Source organism: Cervus elaphus, chromosome 21, assembly GCF_910594005.1.
Source record: "Cervus elaphus chromosome 21, mCerEla1.1, whole genome shotgun sequence".
Classification (NCBI taxonomy): Eukaryota; Metazoa; Chordata; class Mammalia; order Artiodactyla; family Cervidae; genus Cervus; species Cervus elaphus.
In genome coordinates this window covers 65,916,826-65,935,863 of record NC_057835.1, presented here as the reverse complement: position 1 = coordinate 65,935,863, position 19,038 = coordinate 65,916,826, and the positions used below count along the sequence as shown (strand labels likewise).

The following is a 19,038-nucleotide window of genomic DNA, read 5'->3' as shown; positions in this document are numbered from 1 at the left end:
GCTAAACCTCCAGGCCCAGCTTTGCCTTTCCTTCCCTTACACACGATCTCTGCTCTGGTCAAAGGGGCCTATGCGGCATTCCCGCCAGTGGCCTCCCACGTTGGGACTGCTCCCTATGCCTGGACATCTCTCCCTTCTTTGCTGAAATACAGCCCACGCTTCCAGACAGCTCCAGTGCCAGCTATTCCATGAGGCCTCTCCTGGACACCCTCTCCACCCATGATACTGCGTTTCTCTGACGTCCTGTAACACCTCGTGGCATCATGTTTATGCTGTTTCTCACCTAGTCTTCACGTTTTACTCATCTATGTCTTGTCTCCCACCTAGGTTGTAGGTTTCCAAAGGAAATGGTCACATCTGATTTGTCATTATGTTCCTTATAGTACTCACTGCTGTGGAGATGCTCAGTATATTGAATGGGTGGATATCTACCCATTCATGGATAGATACATGGATATCTATGTTCCTATTCTGTGTAATCCAGACATATTCCATTGTTTGCCATTATTTTATGGGGCTATTGAATGCATTTGGTTTTACAAACTGAATTATGTCAGGATGCATTGTGTTTTATGCTTCAGTGGTATTACCTACTATAAACACACAGTCTAATGTCATTACGTTACATGGGCTCTTGGTGAGATCATTGACTGCTCTGCCAAGCCCACTGCCCCCTAGGCAGGGGCTAGTTCTTAAGTACAAAAATAAGTTAATCTCCTTGGTTTTAGTCCTAAAAACAAAATCGAGTTTGGGTTTTTTTTTTCCTTCAGTACTATTTGGTTCATAAAAAAACTGACCTTACATAGACTCCTTAAATGTATTTGTTTATATGTCTTTCCATGATTAATATTGGGATTTATAAACCAGGCTTCTCATATGACTTTATGGAATTTATTTTGTGATTGTACTGAAAAATATGGAAAAATGGTTCTATAATGTTAAACTAGCCATAGGTTCAGAATAAAGACCCTGAAATTAATGTTCACAAAAAGCAAAAGGAGCATATTTTGCATTCAGTTTTATCACGTTAAATTTTAAGTGTTAGTAATGTGTTTGTGCTCGGTTGCTCAGTCGTGTCTGACTCTTTGCGACCCCATGGACTGTAACCCCCAGGCTGCTCTGTCCATGGGATTTCCCAGGCAGAAATACTGGAGTGAGTTGCCATTTCCTACTCCAGGGGATCTTGCCAACCCAGGGATCAAACCTGCCTCTTGAATCTCCTGTGTTGGTGGGCAGGTTCTTTACCACTAGCGCCACCTTAAGGTAGAGTAATACCATCAGCCTAGAATAGATGTGCTATTGAAGTGAGCTGAAATATAAGAAATTTCTGGCACTGTGTCTGGCACATACTGTAGGTTTTCCTCTCTCCTCATTCTGTTGTGTATACTGCTTACTGAGGTTTCCATTTTGGAAATACCCATATTATCAGATTGTAAAATTTTAATTCATACTTTGTAGTGGAATTGGTAATGGGGATTTTAATCCTCACATAGATCAGTCATGGTGCTTGTTCTTGTTCTCTCAGTACTGTATTACTCTGGTTTTTATATTTATTTTAATTTATATATTGTACTAAATGTTTAGATATCTTCATTAGGTATGTGACAGTAGCCCAAACTAAATAATCATCTTTCCCCAAGGATCTCAAGAGTATAAAGCTTGAACATTACAATTCAAGATAAACATTCAGTATTGGTCTGGGATCACTGGAGCAATTTAAGCAGATGTGAAGTAAAGTTAAAGAAGTAAAATAAAGGATAACATACTGTATGGATTAAAAGTAAAGACATAAGAGCTAAAGTCAGAAGTTTCTCTTAATGTAGGAAATATCTAGGGTGTACATAAGATTACTGGTGTTAAAGTCAGATAAAAGGGAAAAAAAATGTTTAAGTAATTTAGAGAAAAAACACAGGTTCACAAAACCTTACATTAGAAAAATGAAATAGACATTTAAATTCAGATCTATACCTTCAGAAAATGTGAATATAATTAACAAATGAGAAGACAAACATATATATCTGTTACTTTTATTTCCACATTGTAGCATTTATCATCAATAAATAATTGTTGAATACCTTTTGAATATAGCATATGATGACAATGAAGATATGAAAAGACAGAAGATCTGCCCCTACTCTTGCAGGGATTATAATCTAATTGAAAAGAGAGGCCATAATTACATATGCAATTGCAGGAGATAGAATAGATGAATATGTATTAGGATAGACACGTTTATATAGGAGAAAATCATGTAATTTGAGGAATTATGACATTTATTTAGAAGAGAAAATTGAATTAATTGGCAAAAAAAAAGAATAAGTTTGTTACTAAAGCTCTATAATTTCATAGCACTTTCATAGTTAAGAAGGCATTTTCAAGCTTCAGAATTAGGTGCAAATGTCTTACATGAAAAAGAAATGACCAGTGTTCACAAAAGATATCTTCTCTAGGATAACAGGAAGAAAAGACAAAAAGCAGACTGTGTCATTTGTTTATTTCTAGTGGAGAAAGAGAATGGTAAGCCAAAGAAATCAATGTTCTCATGCCCAGTTAATTTTTATTTATCCAACTCAAAAGTCAGGGCGATTAGTTTTTAAAGTAACACTAATATGATTATAAAAATCAAAGTGAAACCACATTGGGAGAATAACAAACAAAACAATGCATAGTTGGACGCCAAGGAGAATCTAAATGGTTGAGATCTATGTTATTTTTGCTCCGAAGTGTTATGATCGTCTTTGTTTTTTATACCCAGCTCTGTCAGGTGTTTAGAATACATAACCTCATCAAATCTCATTTTTGCTGTGGGTAGTGAGCTGCTGCTGCTGCTAAGTCACATCAGTCGTGTCCGACTCTGTGCGACTCCATAGATGGCAGCCCACCAGGCTCGCTTCCCTGGGATTCTCCAGGCAAGAATACTGGAGTGGGTTGCTATTTCCTTCTCCAATGCATGAAAGTGAAAAGTGAAGTGAAGTCACCCAGTTGTGTCTGACTCTCCACGACCTCCTGGACAGTATCCCCATTTTATAAGTGGGGAAACTGAGGCCATGAGAAATTAACTGGTCTTGAATTATTAAACTTAAAAATGGAAGAGCCAGAATTTCATCCCAGGTCTTTCTGACTCCAAAACTTATGTTCTTTACCGTATTTGTAAAACAATACAGTATTTATATTATAAGTGACATGTATGAGTAATAGTTCGGGACTCTGTTGAGAAATATGGAAAGAAAATAAAATTATTCTTTTGCTTCATACTGTTCAATCATGAAATAATGAATCAGACCAAAATGCAAAATAACCTTAAATAAATAAAAGGACTTCCAGACACAGAAGGCAGTTTGGGTATTACGACATCTAAATAAAGAACCTTTCCTTCAGAAGGAGAACTGGTCAGTTCTAGAAGCCTAGGATGGTCATGAAAGCATTTGTTGGAAGAAGCCCTCTTGGCAGCATCCAGAGAGGTTCTGGGTCACCCGGTAGCTTAAATCACCTTTATGGAGATGAATGTAGTCGCTGTCAGATCTCTGTGTCTAACATCCAGATCATCTAACCACCCAAACATCTTGCTAATAGTTTGACTCCTGATGCAGTCTGTCCGTAGAGAGTTTCATATACTTCTCAGGCCAGCATCAGTATCCAGGCTGCTTGGCAGTGATATATCTCATGGTAAATTAATAACTTGGCATCTGGTTTATATATCAAGTCTCTAGTGAACTTGGTTACATGATTCAGCATTCCTAAATCTAGCCAGTGCTGGGACGCCATGGGCATTTTTTGAGACTGCAAGACCCATAGCCAGCTCGTAAATCATGATGAATTTGTCATGCTAAGTACCCTCCTGCGGCACGTGCCTTCCCAGCACACTGGCCTCTCCCAGATGACGTCTCTATTGTGCAGTGTGTCACAAACCTTTCCAAACAAAACCCCACTCTCAACCTTGAAGAGTTGGGAGAAGGAAAGACAATGTATGTTAGGCACCAGGCACGGCTTCCCTGATAGCTCAGTTGGTAAAGAATCCGCCTGCAATGCGGGAGACCCCGGTTCAACCCCTGGGTCAGGAAGATCCACTGGAGAAGAGATAGGATACCCGCTCCAGTATTCTGGCCTGGAGAATTCCATGGACGTATAGTCCATGGGGTCACAAAGAGTCAGACACGACTGAGCGACTTTCACTCACTCACTATGATGTCATACACAATTAAAGGCTCAGTAAGTTGTTACGGCACTCAGTAACTGCTGTCATTATCACATCGTCATCCTCATCCCTATCCCCTCGACTGATCAGAGACCCTCCGCTCTACTGGGACAGACCAAGAAAGCCCTATTTTCTGAGAAAGACACTTTTCTGGTTGTAGTCTGTCACAGTACTTACTGAGAACATGGCCCTGCATGTGATCAGTGAAACGCTCTCACTGAGAATGGCTGTTAGACCAGGTGCCCCCTTCCCCCAGCTACACCATCAGTGCCTGCAAGGTAGCAGGTCAGCGGATCGCAGAAGCCCCCTGAAGCTGGCCTGGTGAAAAAGAGAGCTGACAGCTTGTGTTAAGAGACAGTGGGGGAGTCCTAGAGGCCAAGGGCAAGATGCATCTGGGCCTTTAGTAAAGGACAGGGCCGAGAATGGAAGACAGTAATCCAGGGGAGTATTTACCCGCTGTTTCTTCTCTCTGCTTCTTTCCTCATGTTTGCTTTACTCTTTTTCAGCAGACTAGCTTCTTTTCTGCCCTGTTTCTCAGGCCACCTGGTGGTCTCCCCACAAGTCCCAGGGCTCTCAAGAGTCACACCTACAAGTCCAACCTCTGGTCCAGTTCCACATTCTTGATGGGCCTCACTTGGCGTCAGGAGCTCTTGGCCTGTTCAGCTAAGGCCATGGGATGGAATCAAATGCCCCAACATGGCTGTGAATTAGGGGTCATTTGTGAGCTTTGCAGATACCCGCAGAGGGAGTCATCCTATGCCATAGCTCTTACTGCTCTCATTCGCCACCCTGGCTAGCCTGGTCCAGCTCATGGTCAGTACTGGCCTCTTGCTGTCGGTTGCTTCTCTCCTGTCTGACCACCTCTGAAGATCTTCACAGTGTATTCTGCTCTTGCAAGAGGGAACCCTTTTATATGTGCCCTGTAGTGTTGGAGAAGAGTCGCCACTGCCAGCAGGGTCTCAAGAAAGACTGCCTCACCAGCTTTTCCTTTTGCAAATATCTGGCAAAGCTGTTTCTCTCTACACATCACAAGCTATCCACCTGGAGATAAACCTCATCAGTTTTTTAAATCTTCTCATTTTCCTCCCCAGGTGTCTTCCCAAAAGATAGATTAAGCAAGTTTCTATGTCTTACAGATACATAAGAGATATTTTCTTTTCCCCAAGTATCTATCTTGGTCAGTGCTTCCTTTTTAAATGCAGTGACTGTAACACATTAGCAACTTCACAGATTCTATAAATACTTTCTCAGTTCTAGCCATATATGAGAGCTTTACCTATAAAATAATTTTCTGTTTGAAATTGAGTTTACAATGTGATGCTTAATGTCTGTAGCTTGGTGATTTGTTTGGTTTTTCTAAGGACATCTTACTTACTTATTTACAGCTTGAACTGAAGCTTCCTTAAACCTTATAGTTGTGTGGATTTTATTCTTTTTTTGTAATTACATGCAAAAATTTTCCAAGTCAGAGAGTAATACTCAGTATTACCCAATAAATTAAAAACTAGACTTTTGCTGCTTTAAACTTGACTTTACAAGCTTCCTATGATTCTAAAGCACATGGACCTGATAGGCAAAGGTTATGATATTAGCACATGGTGACACCAGGGGAAAAGAATCCTTCTGAGAGTTACTTGCAATCTAATATGATTTGCCTCTTCCACGCACAACTTAAAAAGAATAAAAGGAAGTGTTCTTGGGTGTTTCTTTTCAACTGTGTTGGGCGGTTCACTTATAGCTGCACATATGTTCCCAGAATCCCGAGCCTTTTTATTTTATAAGCACCTCCTGCCCACTGGCAGCTGTGCTAATGTGTCCCAGAAGGCCTTGCTCCTATCCATCATCTTTAGGAGGGGTGCTCAAAGCCAGATACGAGATTCATTGTTGCTGAAATACAGAAAAGAAAAAGAAGCCTTGCGGGCTTTGAGGAAGTAAGAGGCAGAGCCAGACTCTTAGAAAATAAAGGAAAGGAAAAAGTCCTGCATACTAAGTGGACACAAAAATAACTGGTTTTGAATGATGGGTAACAGTGCTGGATCGACTACTAAGTGCTCTGCATCCAGAAGCCATTGCCTCCTTTTATGGACAATGAAGGGGAACCTAAAATAGAGTATTCCCTGGATATGCTTTTAATCATCCTGTCTTCATGGTGTTGTAAAAGTATTTTTTTTTTAAAAAAAAAGGATCTAGGAATACATTAAAAAGAGCTCCGCCTGAGAATTTTGAGGTTTAATTCAGTAAATACAGATAAAAAGATCTGGGCCATTAAATACACAGAGGAGGAGAGAGCTCTAGTTCTGCTGTCAAGGCACCTCTTGTCTTCAGGAGGAATAACAAGTACACAGAATAAGGCAAGACCAAACTGTGATTTGATATGGGAGACACCTGGAGAACATGCCTTTAAAGCAAGGAGAGTTTATATCTGACTGGCAACACCAGGAAAAGCCTCCACGGAGGAGATGGCAATTGGGAGGATCCTTGAAGGCCAAATAGGATTTCAACATATAAAATGAGGGGAAAGGGTATAGGAAGAAAAGATGAGCCTGAGCAGAATTTCAAAATTGAGTAAAAGAAGACAGAATTTATGCTTGGGGGCTTACAAATAATCTGGTTTGACCAGCACAAATTAAGAAAGTAACAGATTAGTGAATAAGCTTTAGACTTGGGTTTTTAGTCTACGACCATTCCATGCAGAGAAAGAAAGTAACACATTTACTGAGCATCTGGTATGTACCAGGCACCAAACGTGTCCTTTTACATGTCATATCTCTTGTATCCTCTCTGTAACCCTGTGCAGTTGGTCCTGTTATCTCTAGAGCTAGGGTTACTTAGGTTCTGAGAAGTTACCTAGTCTTTCCAAGATCATAAAGCAAGTAAGGAGGTAAAACAGAGACTCAAATCTAGGTTTTTATGAATCATAAGTTCTTCTGTTTTGTACAGCTTGACTACTTTTAGAATATGGAGTTTGTATTTTGTTTGATGGGCATTGGAAAACCATTGGCGGTCCAGGACCTTAGGTAAATTAATCTGATAGCCTGGTAGAGAGTGGAATGGAGTGAGAAGAGACCAAAAATGAGAAGACCTGGGAATTCTCTGGTAATCCAGTGATTAGGACTTGGTGCTTTCACTGCCAGGGCCTTTTTACTGCAGAGTTCAATTCCTGGTGGGGGAACTAAGATCCCACAAGCTACGTGGCATAACCACACACACAAAAAGAAATTAATTTTAAAAAAAGTAGAAGACCTGTTAGGGGTCTCAGAGAAGAGATGGCAAAAGCTATAACTGGAGGGGTAGGGTGTGAGGAGATGAAGGATAATAACTGGTATGGAGAAAAAGAAATGAATGCAGGAGACATTGTAGAAAAATAATCTATGTTCTTGACAACCAGTATCGCAATTTAATGAGAGTGAATAAGAGAAGTCATATCATAGATGTCAGTTAGACTTCAGCTTCATAGGAAATACGATAAGACTGTTTACAAAATTTGGGAAATAAGAGAAGTACCTCTCATGCTAGGCACTGTTCACCAAGCTACTCACTGTATGCAGTTTATATCTGCTCCTGAAGTCAACTGCAGAAATGAGCGGTGTTCTCCCCTTCTTACAGAAAAGAAAATTGAGGATCTGAAAAGTTAAGTGAGTTGCTGTGGGCCTCTTCTTCGTGAAAAGTGCATGAATGCACACACGACTTCACATACAGTTTCAAAAAGTTTATGGATGCCTGTAAAATGTATGAATCTTCAATGATGAATCCCGAGAAATCCTGCCTGAGCTACTGGACCTCTGTGCCCATTAGGATTAGGTTCAGATGTGAATGATAGAAGGTACAGAACAATAGCAGCTTAGGCAAAACCAGCTTCTTTTCCTGTCATACATGAGAATAACCTGAAGGCAGATGGTCTAGGGCTATACGTGTCTACAAAGTCGTGAGGGCCCAGATGTCTTCTTGCTTCCTGCTGATCTGCTGTCCCCAGCACTTGCTCTTCCTTCATGGTCCAAGATGGCTGCACGAGTGTCAAGCCTTTTGTCCCCAGTCCAGTCAGAGGAAGAGGAGGGAACCAAAGAGCAGAGAAAAGGCTGTTCCCAGGAACCCACACCCTGCACGCTGTGCTGCCAGCATCCCGGAGTCCAGAACTGTATCACGCGGCTGCTCTTAGGTAACGGGCCGACTGGGACTCGTTTGCTGAGGAGGAAGGGAGGGAGAGTTCTCGGGAGACACCGGAAGTGCCTGCTGGCGTCGCAGCTGTGACCCCCGGGAGACACCGGAAGTGCCTGCTGGCGTCGCAGCTGTGACCCCCGGGGTCTAGGTCCCTGCTGTCTGCTGTGCTAGCCAGCCTGTGACCCGCTTCTGCCTCTGGCCTGCTTGTGAAACTCATTCATCTCTCAGTCTGCGGTGCAGTAAGAGAACTCACTTTCTAGTCCATGAGTGAATGGTTTGCCAAGGCAGAATTTGTGGAGAAAACTTAAAAAGCAAATGAGATTTTTGAAATAAAATATATAAATAAGTAGTTGAAATGCTAGCATTCCTTGCGCTTCAAAAGAATAAGAGGTGGAGAAGGAATCTGTCAGTAAGACGTGCTTTTAAAGCAAATGGAAAACATTTGCAAACTGCAAGAATACTGAAGTCATTTTTGTCCTGTCACTTTATTTGGTGGTAGAAATTTTATTAGTCTATTTCTCTTTTCCTATTAAATACTCCTGCATTTAAAAAGGAGGGAGGGGAAGTTTTTTATTTTTTCCTGGAAGCGAAGAACGATGCCTAGAAATCAGCATGTTTGATGTTTATTGGTCAGTATTAAAAAATGTTTGAGGTATAAAAAAAGGAAAGGACAGTAAATATGAGCTGATGGTCTATGATCATCTTTTTATGAATTATTCTCCCCCAAATAGAAGTATTTCTCCCTATGAGAGTCATAGTAAAAATCATTGTTTAAAAAGTTTGAGTTGTTTCCTGAAAGCTACATTGTTGAGACAGTAACAAACAGAAAGAGAAAAGTAAGGTCCAAAGAAGTAATATAGCCTAGTTAAGAACAAAGAGTCTGGGAATTCTCTAATGGTCCAATGGTTAGGGGGCTTCCCAGGTGTCTCAGTGGTAGAGAATCCATCTGCCAGTGCAGGGGATGCAGGTTTGATCCCTGGTTTGGGAAGATACCCTGGAGAAGAAAACGGCAACCCCCTCCAATAGCCTTGCCAGGGAAATCCCATGGACAGAGGAGCCTGGTGGGCCACAGTTCATGGGGTTGCAAAGAGTCAGACACAGCTTAGTGACTGAGCATGCACACACGCAGTTGCATGCATTTGTTTGTATACACATGCACACATATAATAAAACAAGGGTAAAAGGAAGGATATAGTAACTTCTATAAGATCCGCTGGAGGGGGCTTAATTGCTCTGCATCAGGTGGAATCCTCCCAGATGAGGGATCGAACTTGTATCTCCTGCTTTGGCAGGTAGATTCTTTACTACTGAGCCACCAGGGAAGCCCCTGTAGCAACACTTTAAATGCAACATCAAAGTCAAGAATTTTGATTCTCTTAAACTGTTAGCACTTTTTTTACAACTTGTTTGAGATGCAATTATTAAACCATGCAATTCATGCATTTAATGGGTATAGTTCAATGGTTCTTAGTATTTTCATCAGTTTAGTCGCTTAGTCCTGTCTGACTCTTTGTGACCCCATGGACTGCAGCACGCCAGGCTTCCCTGTCTATCACCAACACCTGGAGTTTACTCACACTTATGTCCATCGCGTCAGTGATGCCATCTAACCATCTCACCCTCTGTCCCCTTCTCCTCCTGCCTTCATTCTTTCCCAACATCAGGGTCTTTTCCAGTGAGTTGGTTCTTCACATCAAGTGGCCAAAGTATTGGAGTTTCAGCTTCAGCATCAGTCCTTCCAATGAATATTCAGGATGATTTCCTTTAGGATGGACTGGTTGGAACTCCTTGCAGTCCAAGGGACTCTCAAGAGTCTTCTCCAACACCACAGTACAAAAGCATCAATTCTTTGGTGCTCAGCTTTCTTCACAGCCCAACTCTCACATCCATACATGACTACTGGAAAAACTACTTTGCCAACAAAGGTCCATCTAGTCAAAGCTATAATGTCTCTGCTTTTTAATATGCTCTCTAGGTTGGTCATAGCTTTTCTTCCAAGGAGCAAGCGTCTTTTAATTTCATGGCTGCAGTCACCATCTGCAGTGATTTTGGAGCCCCCCAAAATAAAGTCTTTTACTGTTTCCATTATTTCCCCATCTATTTGCCATGAAGTTATGGGACCAGATGCCATGATCTTCGTTTTCTGAGTGTTGAGCTTTAAGCCAACTTTTTCACTCTCCTCTTTCACTTTCATCAAGAGGCTCTTTAGTTCTTCTTTGCTTTCTGCCAGAAGGATGGTGTCATGTGCGTATCTGAGTTTATTGATATTTCTCCCAGCAATCTTGATTCCACTGTTCTTGACCTGCATACATGTTTCTCAGGAGGCAGATCAGGTGGTCTGGTATTCCCATCCCTTTAAGAATTTTTCAGTTTGTTGTGATCCACACAGTCAAAGGCATAGTCAGTAAAGCAAAAGTAGATGATTTTATGGAACTCTCTTGCTTTTTCAATGATCCAGCAGATGTTAGCAGTTTTCATGGAGTTGTACAGTTATCTCCACAGTCTATTTCAGAATATTTTCATCATCTTGAAAGGAAACCTAGTACCCTTCAGCTATCATTCTCCAGTCTTCCCTCTCTTCCAGCCCTTGAGTGAAATCACTCAGTCCTATCCAACTCTTTTCGACCCCATGGACTATAGCTTACCACACTCCTCTGTCCATGGGATTTTCCAGGCAAGAGTACTGGAGTGGGTTGCCATTTCCTTCTCCAGAGTATCTTCCCAACCCAGGGATCGAACCCGGGTCTCCTGCATTGTAGGCAGACGCTTACCGTCTGAGCCACCAGGGAAGTCCTTACCAACCACTAATTTGCTTTCTGTCTCTGTATATTTACCTGTTCTGGACATTGCAGGTGAATGGAATCATATAATTTGTGGCTTTTTGTGTGTGACTGGTTTCTATCATTTAGTATATTGTTTTCATAGTCCACCCATTTAAATCATGAATCAGTGTTTCATTACTTTTTGTTACCAAATAGTCATACGTTTTTTGGATTTACCATATTTTCCTTACTTACCATTCATCAGTTGTTGAACATTTGGATATTAGCACTTTTTTTTAAACCAAAAAACTCTTTATTGCAGAGGTACAGAAAGGTAAAAGGCAGAGATAGACAGCAATAAAGTAGGTGTAGTCAGGAGGGGATGAGCAGATGTGGGCCACACGTCAACAAGAATAGTGGCCACGACATAGGGTCTCTTGTCGATAATTTATACTGTAATAAAAGTGGGGTATTTTGAATTCTTATTCACTTAGTCTCTGTACTGTCCAGTGGACTTGAGGGAAAGGACCAAAAGGTAGTGACAATGATGAATACTGTTTACAGGATGTTCTTATAAGCATTATCTCCAGGACTGTACAATCCAAGCTTCATGAAACAAACACATAGGCAACTATCACCCAGTGTTATACACTAAGTGTTAATGGATGTACAGGGAAGGAAGTTCATATAGTAGTTGATGAGCTTGAAAAGTAGGCTTAAAGCCAGGTAGTAGAGGATTTTAAAGGCTATGCTGAGACATTTGGGCTTATTCCACAAGCACTTTGTTCTGTGAGGGTAGTTATTAAGGTTATCAAGCTGAGCAGCAACCATGGCTGATTACAGAGGGAAAGGCAAGTTAGAGGATACTACAGATACACCTTGTTTTTATTGTGCGTCACTTTATTGCTTATCACAGGTCTGCAGTTTTTATAAATTGAAGGTTTATAGCAATCCTGCTTCAAGCAAGTTTATCAGCACCACTTTTCCAACAGCATTTGCTGACTTTTGGTCTCTGTGTCACTGTTTGGTAATTCTCACAGTATTGCAGACTTTTTCATTATGATTATATTTGTTATGGTAATCTGTGGTCTTTGATGTTACTATTGTAAAAAGATTACAACTTGTTAAAGGCTTAGATTATGGTTAGCAATTTTAGCAATAAAGTATTTTATAAATAAAGGACTCTTGAGAGCCCCTTGGACAGCAAGGAGATCCAACCAGTCAATCCTAAAGGAAGTCAACCCTGAATATTCATTGGAAGGACTGATGCTGAAGCTAAAGCTAATGCAAAAAGCTGATTCATTAGACAAGACCCTGATGCTGGGAAAGAGTGAAGGCAGTAGGAGAGGAGGGTGACAGAGGATGAGATGGTTGGATGCCATCACTGACTCAATGGACATGAGTTTGAGTAAACTCCGGGGGTTGGTGATGGACAGGGAGGCCTGGCATGCTGTGGGTCATGGGATCGCAAAGAGTCAGACACGACTGAGCAACTGAATTGAACTGAACTGAATTCTATGGAGGAAGCTATTCGTCAGAGGACTTAGAGGTAGAGAGTCTTTGAGCGATAAGTTTCATTCCTTGGAGACAGAAGAAATTAGAGGCAAGATGTCAGTTTTTCAAGGTTGTAAGATGAAAACGACAAGGCATAAATGAAGGTTTGGTCAGTATCCATATGCTCTTGTGTACTAGCAAACAATCCATGATAAATACTATTTATCAAAATAAATATATATCAGTTGATTTAAGTATCAATGTTTGTAGTATTCCAAGGACTAAAAACAAACTTGGCAAAAGACCCTATGGTTTCAAGATTGGAAAAGGTAGTTTTTTACTTTTTTTCCTCTCATTCATTATTTATTGTTTTCTTATTTAGCACCAGCCATTGCTAAGAGCATTATATGATTGTTGTTGTTTAGTCAGTTGTGGCCAACTCTTTGCAACCCCATGGACTAGCCCCCCAGGCTACATCCTGTCCTTGTGATTTTCCCAGCAGGAATACGGAAATGGGTTGCCAATTCCTTCTCCAGGGGATCCTCCCTCGCTGCCTCGCAGGCAATTTCTTTACCCCTGAGCCATCTGGGAAGCCCACCTCACCTAACTCTCACAGCAGTACAAAAGCTATTATTCATATTTTACTAAGGAAGCTACAGCTCAGACAGCCATAACTTACTGAAGATAATCTACTGAAAGATGCCCTTTGTGAAACATACTTTTACATGAGATCATTGTTTCTTAAATTTTGGCATCCATGGGATGGTCCAAAGCAGCCTCCTTCAAACACAGACTCTTGAAATTAACTCTTACTTTGTAACCAAATTCTATATTCCACTCTACAGTGCATTTTTATTAGTTTTACCATTATTATAAAAGGATATTGTCTGTTTCATTACCTGTACAACTAGTTACTGAGAGAGATCCTCTTATATTTTACAAAACTGAAACCAAAGTACATGTCAGACAGTTTTCTCTATCTTGGTGTCACAGTGTTTTAAAAGCATGAGACAAGTGCTCAGGCCTGGTGCACTGGGATGACCCAGGAGGGAGGTGGGAGGGGAGATCGGGATGGGGAACACATGTAAATCCATGGCTGATTCATGTCAATGTATGGTAAAAACCACTACAATATTGTAAAGTAATTAGCCTCCAGCTAATAAAAATAAAGGAAAAAAAAAAGTCTAGACTTAAATAAATCACTGCATATGGCAATTCTTTTTTCACTGCTTTATCAGCCATATAATAATGAATCACTGAGGGGGATGCTCAGAATGTTTAAGTAATATTTCAGTTTTAGGCTTCTATTACAAGGAATTTTGATAAGTGTTTTTTTCTTGATAATAGTTCTTATATCATATATTGGACTGGAGTGGTTGCTTTTCCAGTGTGCAAGGGGACAGCCTCTAAATAATACTCATCAAAGGCCTTTTTCAGTGAAGAGACAACAACATAGTTGTTCTTTACTTTTGTGGGTCTTGCTATTTTTAAACTAAACCAGGATTCTCAAAGGACTCATTTTCACTACAACCAGTTTTCTTAACACAACTCTCAAAACTTCATTTCAGTGCAATGATCTTGAAATATAAAGTTGGATTCACAGTTTTATCTTACATTTGTTGATTGGAAAATATTTAGCCTTAGAAATGTTATTTTCTGTATAAGCCAACTTTGAACCATTCTTTGAAAGTTAACAATGATTTCATTAATCTTACCCATATTTTTACTGCCCTATTGTGACATCTCTTTTTTACTCCATGAGGAAAAGTCATTTCCAAACATTTACCAATATCTTTTTTTCTTTAGCTACATATGTGTGAAGTAGCAAGCTTTCAGATTTCAGCAAGCTTCATATGTCATTAAAAATTTGTCTTAAAAAAATGAGTCCTCTGATTATTGAATTTTTTATCATTTGAAAAATGCTCTGTTGAGCACCTTAAGAAAATCCAAAGCTTAACTTTGATGTAAGGTAATCTCAGTGATTATTGTAGTGTATTTTAGTATATTAAGAATTTTAAAGTGATCTTGAAGAATTAGGTTTCTTATAATTTTCTACTGTATATTTGGCTCCACAACCCTACTTTTTTTCCACAAGCATTACCTTGATCTCTTTAAAATTTATATACTATGTTGAAAATCTCCACTAGATACTTTACCATCAAGTATAAAGTAGACCTTCATAAAATACCATATCATTGATATAGCCAGCGTAGACTAATGAAATAGCCAAATCACTAAAGTCAGTTCTATCATTTAGTGGTAGGATAAAGAACCTCAGTTGATCAGGCAATTTCTCAAGTATGTATTGCATACACTAAAATTTATCATTTGATAGTATCTATTGATGATGGCATTTTTTAAATTGAGGTATAATTTATAGATAACATTAGTTTCAGGTATACAACATAATGCGGTTTCCCAGATGGCTCAGTGGTAAAGAATCTACCTGTCAGTGCAGGAGATACAGGTTTGATACGCGGGTTTGATCCCTAGGTCAGGAAGATCCCCTGGAGGAGGAAATGGAAACCTAGTCCGGTATTCTTGCCTGGAAAATCCCATGAACAGAGGAGCTTGGCAGGTTGCAGTCCATGGGGTCGCAAAGAATCAGACATAACTGAGCACGCAGGCACGCATGCAACATAATGATTAGATACTTATATATATTTTGCAAAATGTTCCCCAAAATGTCTGGTCGACATCTGTCACCATACATAGTTATAAAATTTTTTTTCTTGTGATGAGAACAAGATCTCCTCTCAGCAACTTTCAACTATACAATTCAGTATCATAGTCCCCTGCTATACATTACATCCATTTGACTTATTTTGTAACTGGAAGTTTGTAACTTTTGACCCCTTTCACTCATTTTCCCCACCCCTCCGCCCCTGCCTCTGACAGCCGCCAGTCTATTCTCTGTATCTGTGATTTTGGTTTTGTTTTTTGGATTTTGGATTTTTGGATTTCACATAAAAGTGAGGTCTTACAGTGTTTATATTTCTCTGTCCAACTTATTTCATTTAGCACCAGGGATACCCATGTTGTCACAAATGGCAAGGTTTCCTTCTTAGGTAAAGCTGAATAATATTCAACTGTGTATGTATACGCCACATTTTCTTTATCTTTTCATCTATCGATGGACACTTGTTTCCATTTCTTGGCTATTATAAATATTTTTGCAGTGAATGTGGGGGTGCATAAATCTTTTTGTTAGTCTTTTCATTTTCTTCAGATAAAATACTTAGAAATAGAATTGCTGAATCATATGGTAGTTTCTGTTTTTAATTTTTTAAGGAACCTCCACACTATTTTCCATAGTGGCTAGACCGATTTGCCTTCCCACCAGCAGTGCCCAGGGGTTCTATTTTCTTACCAACACTTGCTGTTTCTTATCTTTTTTATAATAACTCTTCTAACAAAGGCATGTGGCAGTATCTCACTGTGGTCTTGATTTGCTTTTCCCTGATGATTAGTGATGTTGAGTACCTCATCATTTGTCTATTGGCCCTCTGTTTGCCTGCTTTGGAAAAAAATGCCTACTTAGATCTTCTGCCCACTTTTTAATCAGATTTTTTTTTTTTTTTTTGCTATTAAGTGGTATGAGTTTTTTATATATTGTATTTTAGGTATTACCCTCTTGTCAGATACATAATTTGCAAATATCTTTTCTGACGATGGCACTTTTTTAACTCTTTTTCTCCCCTTTTTTTTCTTTTTTTGGATTGAGTACAAATATGGCCTTTTCTGAGATATTGTACATGGTTTCATCAGAATTACTTGTTTTATGAGCTCTGCCTTCTAAAATGATTCTTAAACTGATTTTGAAGGAAGTTTCAAGCAATATGTAAATCTTTTCTTCATTGATATTATATTATTCCTAACAAAGACATCTATTATTACGTAAGTTTTAAGTGAGGGGAAAAAAGTCTGATGATTTCCCTTAGGAAAAGTTCTGAGTTTTCATCATGAAAAATTTACATATACACAAGTAAAGAGACTAGTGTAGCAGGCTCTGTGTGCCTTTCACACCTCCTCAGTAACTACTGATGTCCTGTTGTCCTTGTTACATCTGCTCCTCTCACCACTTTTTGTTATTCCTCATTGTTTTTCTCGAGTATTTCAAAGGAAGTCCCAGACATCCTTTTATTTCACCCATTAATAGTTCAGTAAACATTGCTATGGCTTCCCCAGTGGCTCAGGGGTAAAGATCCACCTGCAGTGCAGGAGACTTAGAGACGTGGGTTCAATTCCTGGATCTGGAGGATCCCCTGGAGGAAGAAGTGGCAACCCACTCCATTATTCTTGCAGGGAAAATACCATGGACAGAGGAGCATGGCGGACTACAGTCAATAGGGTTGCAAAGAGTTGGACTTGACTGAGTGACTGAATACACACACATATGTACAAGCATTGCCAACAAGTAAATATTTTTAAATGTATGTTTAATATCTTTATCACAGCCAACAAAATGAACGAAAATTCCTTAATATCATATAATAGTCTATATTTAATTCTTCCTATTGGCTCAAAACTACTCTTTTAGAGTTGGTTTGTTTGAATCAAGAGCCCACTGAGGTCCACACATACACTTGATTAATACGGTTCTTAACTCTCTTTTAGTCTGTAACAGTCCCCTCTCTCCTTTTTCTCCCCTATGTCATTTATCTGATGAAGAAATTAGATCATTTGACCTATAGAATTTCCTATATTCTGGCTCACTTTATCCTTATAATGTTGTTTAACATTACCCTCTATCCTCCATATTATCTGTAATCTAATAAGTAGTTGTTATTGAAGCTTGATTAGATTTTAGTTGCTTTTTTCTTTCTTGTAAAGAATGCTTCGAAAGTGACACAGTATTCTTCCTGTTACATCACAGTGGGAGGCACGTGACATCTGCTTATTTCACTTCGAGCAGTATTTACATGGATCAGGTCATTATCATCAAGTTCCCCTTTTACACATTGGTTTTAGCATTCACTTATTTGTACAGTTTGTCAGCAAGGTCCTCAATGCACAGAAATTAAATTCAGTGATTTATTTTTCACTAAGAGGGAAAGGCCGCTTTCATTTACTGAGCAGTTTCTGTGTGCCAGAAATTTGGCTTGGCAGTTTACCTATGTTCTTTCATTTGTCCTTCCCCAAATTTTGTGCATTCTGTTATCATCATTCTAGTTTAATAGATAAGTGTTGTGTTAGTTGCTCCATTGTATCCAATTCTTTGTGGCCCCATAGACTATATCCTACCAGTCTCCTCTGTCCATGGAATTCTCCAGGCAAGAAATACTGAGTGAGTTGTCATTCCTTCTCCAGGGGATCTTCTTGATCCAGGGATTGAACCTGAGTCTCCCACTTTACAGGCAGATTATTTACCATCTAATCTACTGCAAATAGAGAAGTCATATAGCTAATAAATGATCTAGTTGAACTGGTTTTAGGAAGAATTTTTACAGAAAAAGTTAATTCTTATATATATTAAGAAAATATTAATTCTTATTTACATTAAGAAATAGATAAGATAGATTAGGGCTTCCCTGGTGGCTCAGATGTTAAAGAATCCGCCTGCAATGTGGAAGACCTGGATTCAATCCTTGGGTCAGGAAGATCGCCTGGAGGAGGTCATGACAACCCACTCCAGTATTCTTGCCTGGAGAATCCACATGGACAGAGGAAACTACTGGGCTATAGTCCATGATGTTGCACAGAGTCGGACATGACTGAAGCGACTAAGCAGCAGCAAGATAGATTAAATATAAAGACCAAATTGAATGAGAATGAAAACATCTATAGCATTTGTATTACTATCAGTAAATGATATCAGTGTCATATAAGCTAGGTACCTCCTTTGTCCCAGTTATGGTCCATTGGAGTCCAACAAATAATTTATTTCAGTCTTAAATATCCCTTTAATGGACTAAAAATGTAAGCTATATGGTACTTCATTTTATAGAAAGTCCTGCTGTCTGCCAAGTTACATTTTTATAAAATGAAAACTATATCATAAAACATTTTCTAATAGTAAAGCATGCAAAAACACTGCAGTGTTGATGAGAGAAATCTTGAAATTTCTTCTACAAGTCTTTAAACATCATTTGTCTTCCTAGTTTGGAGTTAGTCTTGTCCAGAGCAAGTTGATGTCTGTATGACCTCCCAAAGTCCTTTCTAGTCCTGTGATTCTCACACTAATGAATTCAAACAGAGAAGGATTGTTGGGCCAAAACTCAGAGTATCTTCAGAGCCAGCATGTAGGAAAAGTTACAAAATACAGATGTCTGTCAGGGATGAGGTCCAAAGGGAGAAAGAAGCAGGCCAAGAGTCAGAAATAGATATGTTGTTGTAGCCCCCCCCCCCAAAAAAAAAAGTTTTGAATTTGGCCTTTAGCCAAAAGAATTTTTTTTGATACTTAAATCAAACTATTAAGCCATAATACTC

At 39.4% G+C, this 19,038-nt stretch overlaps 1 protein-coding gene across 9 annotated transcripts in view; it reads left to right on the top strand.

The window, feature by feature from the left end:
- VPS13B (vacuolar protein sorting 13 homolog B) overlaps positions 1-19,038 on the top strand; it is a 775,932-nt gene that overhangs the window by 628,947 nt on the left and 127,947 nt on the right. The window contains exon 40 of one of the 9 annotated variants that reach the window (XM_043880240.1): positions 7,802-8,709. The exons of the other annotated variants lie outside the window; for them this stretch is intronic. Within the exon in view, the coding sequence (XP_043736175.1) occupies positions 7,802-7,822 (21 nt within the window). The 3' untranslated portion in view covers positions 7,823-8,709. Of the gene's footprint in view, positions 1-7,801; positions 8,710-19,038 lie in introns of those variants that run through there. 9 annotated transcript variants of the gene reach the window in all.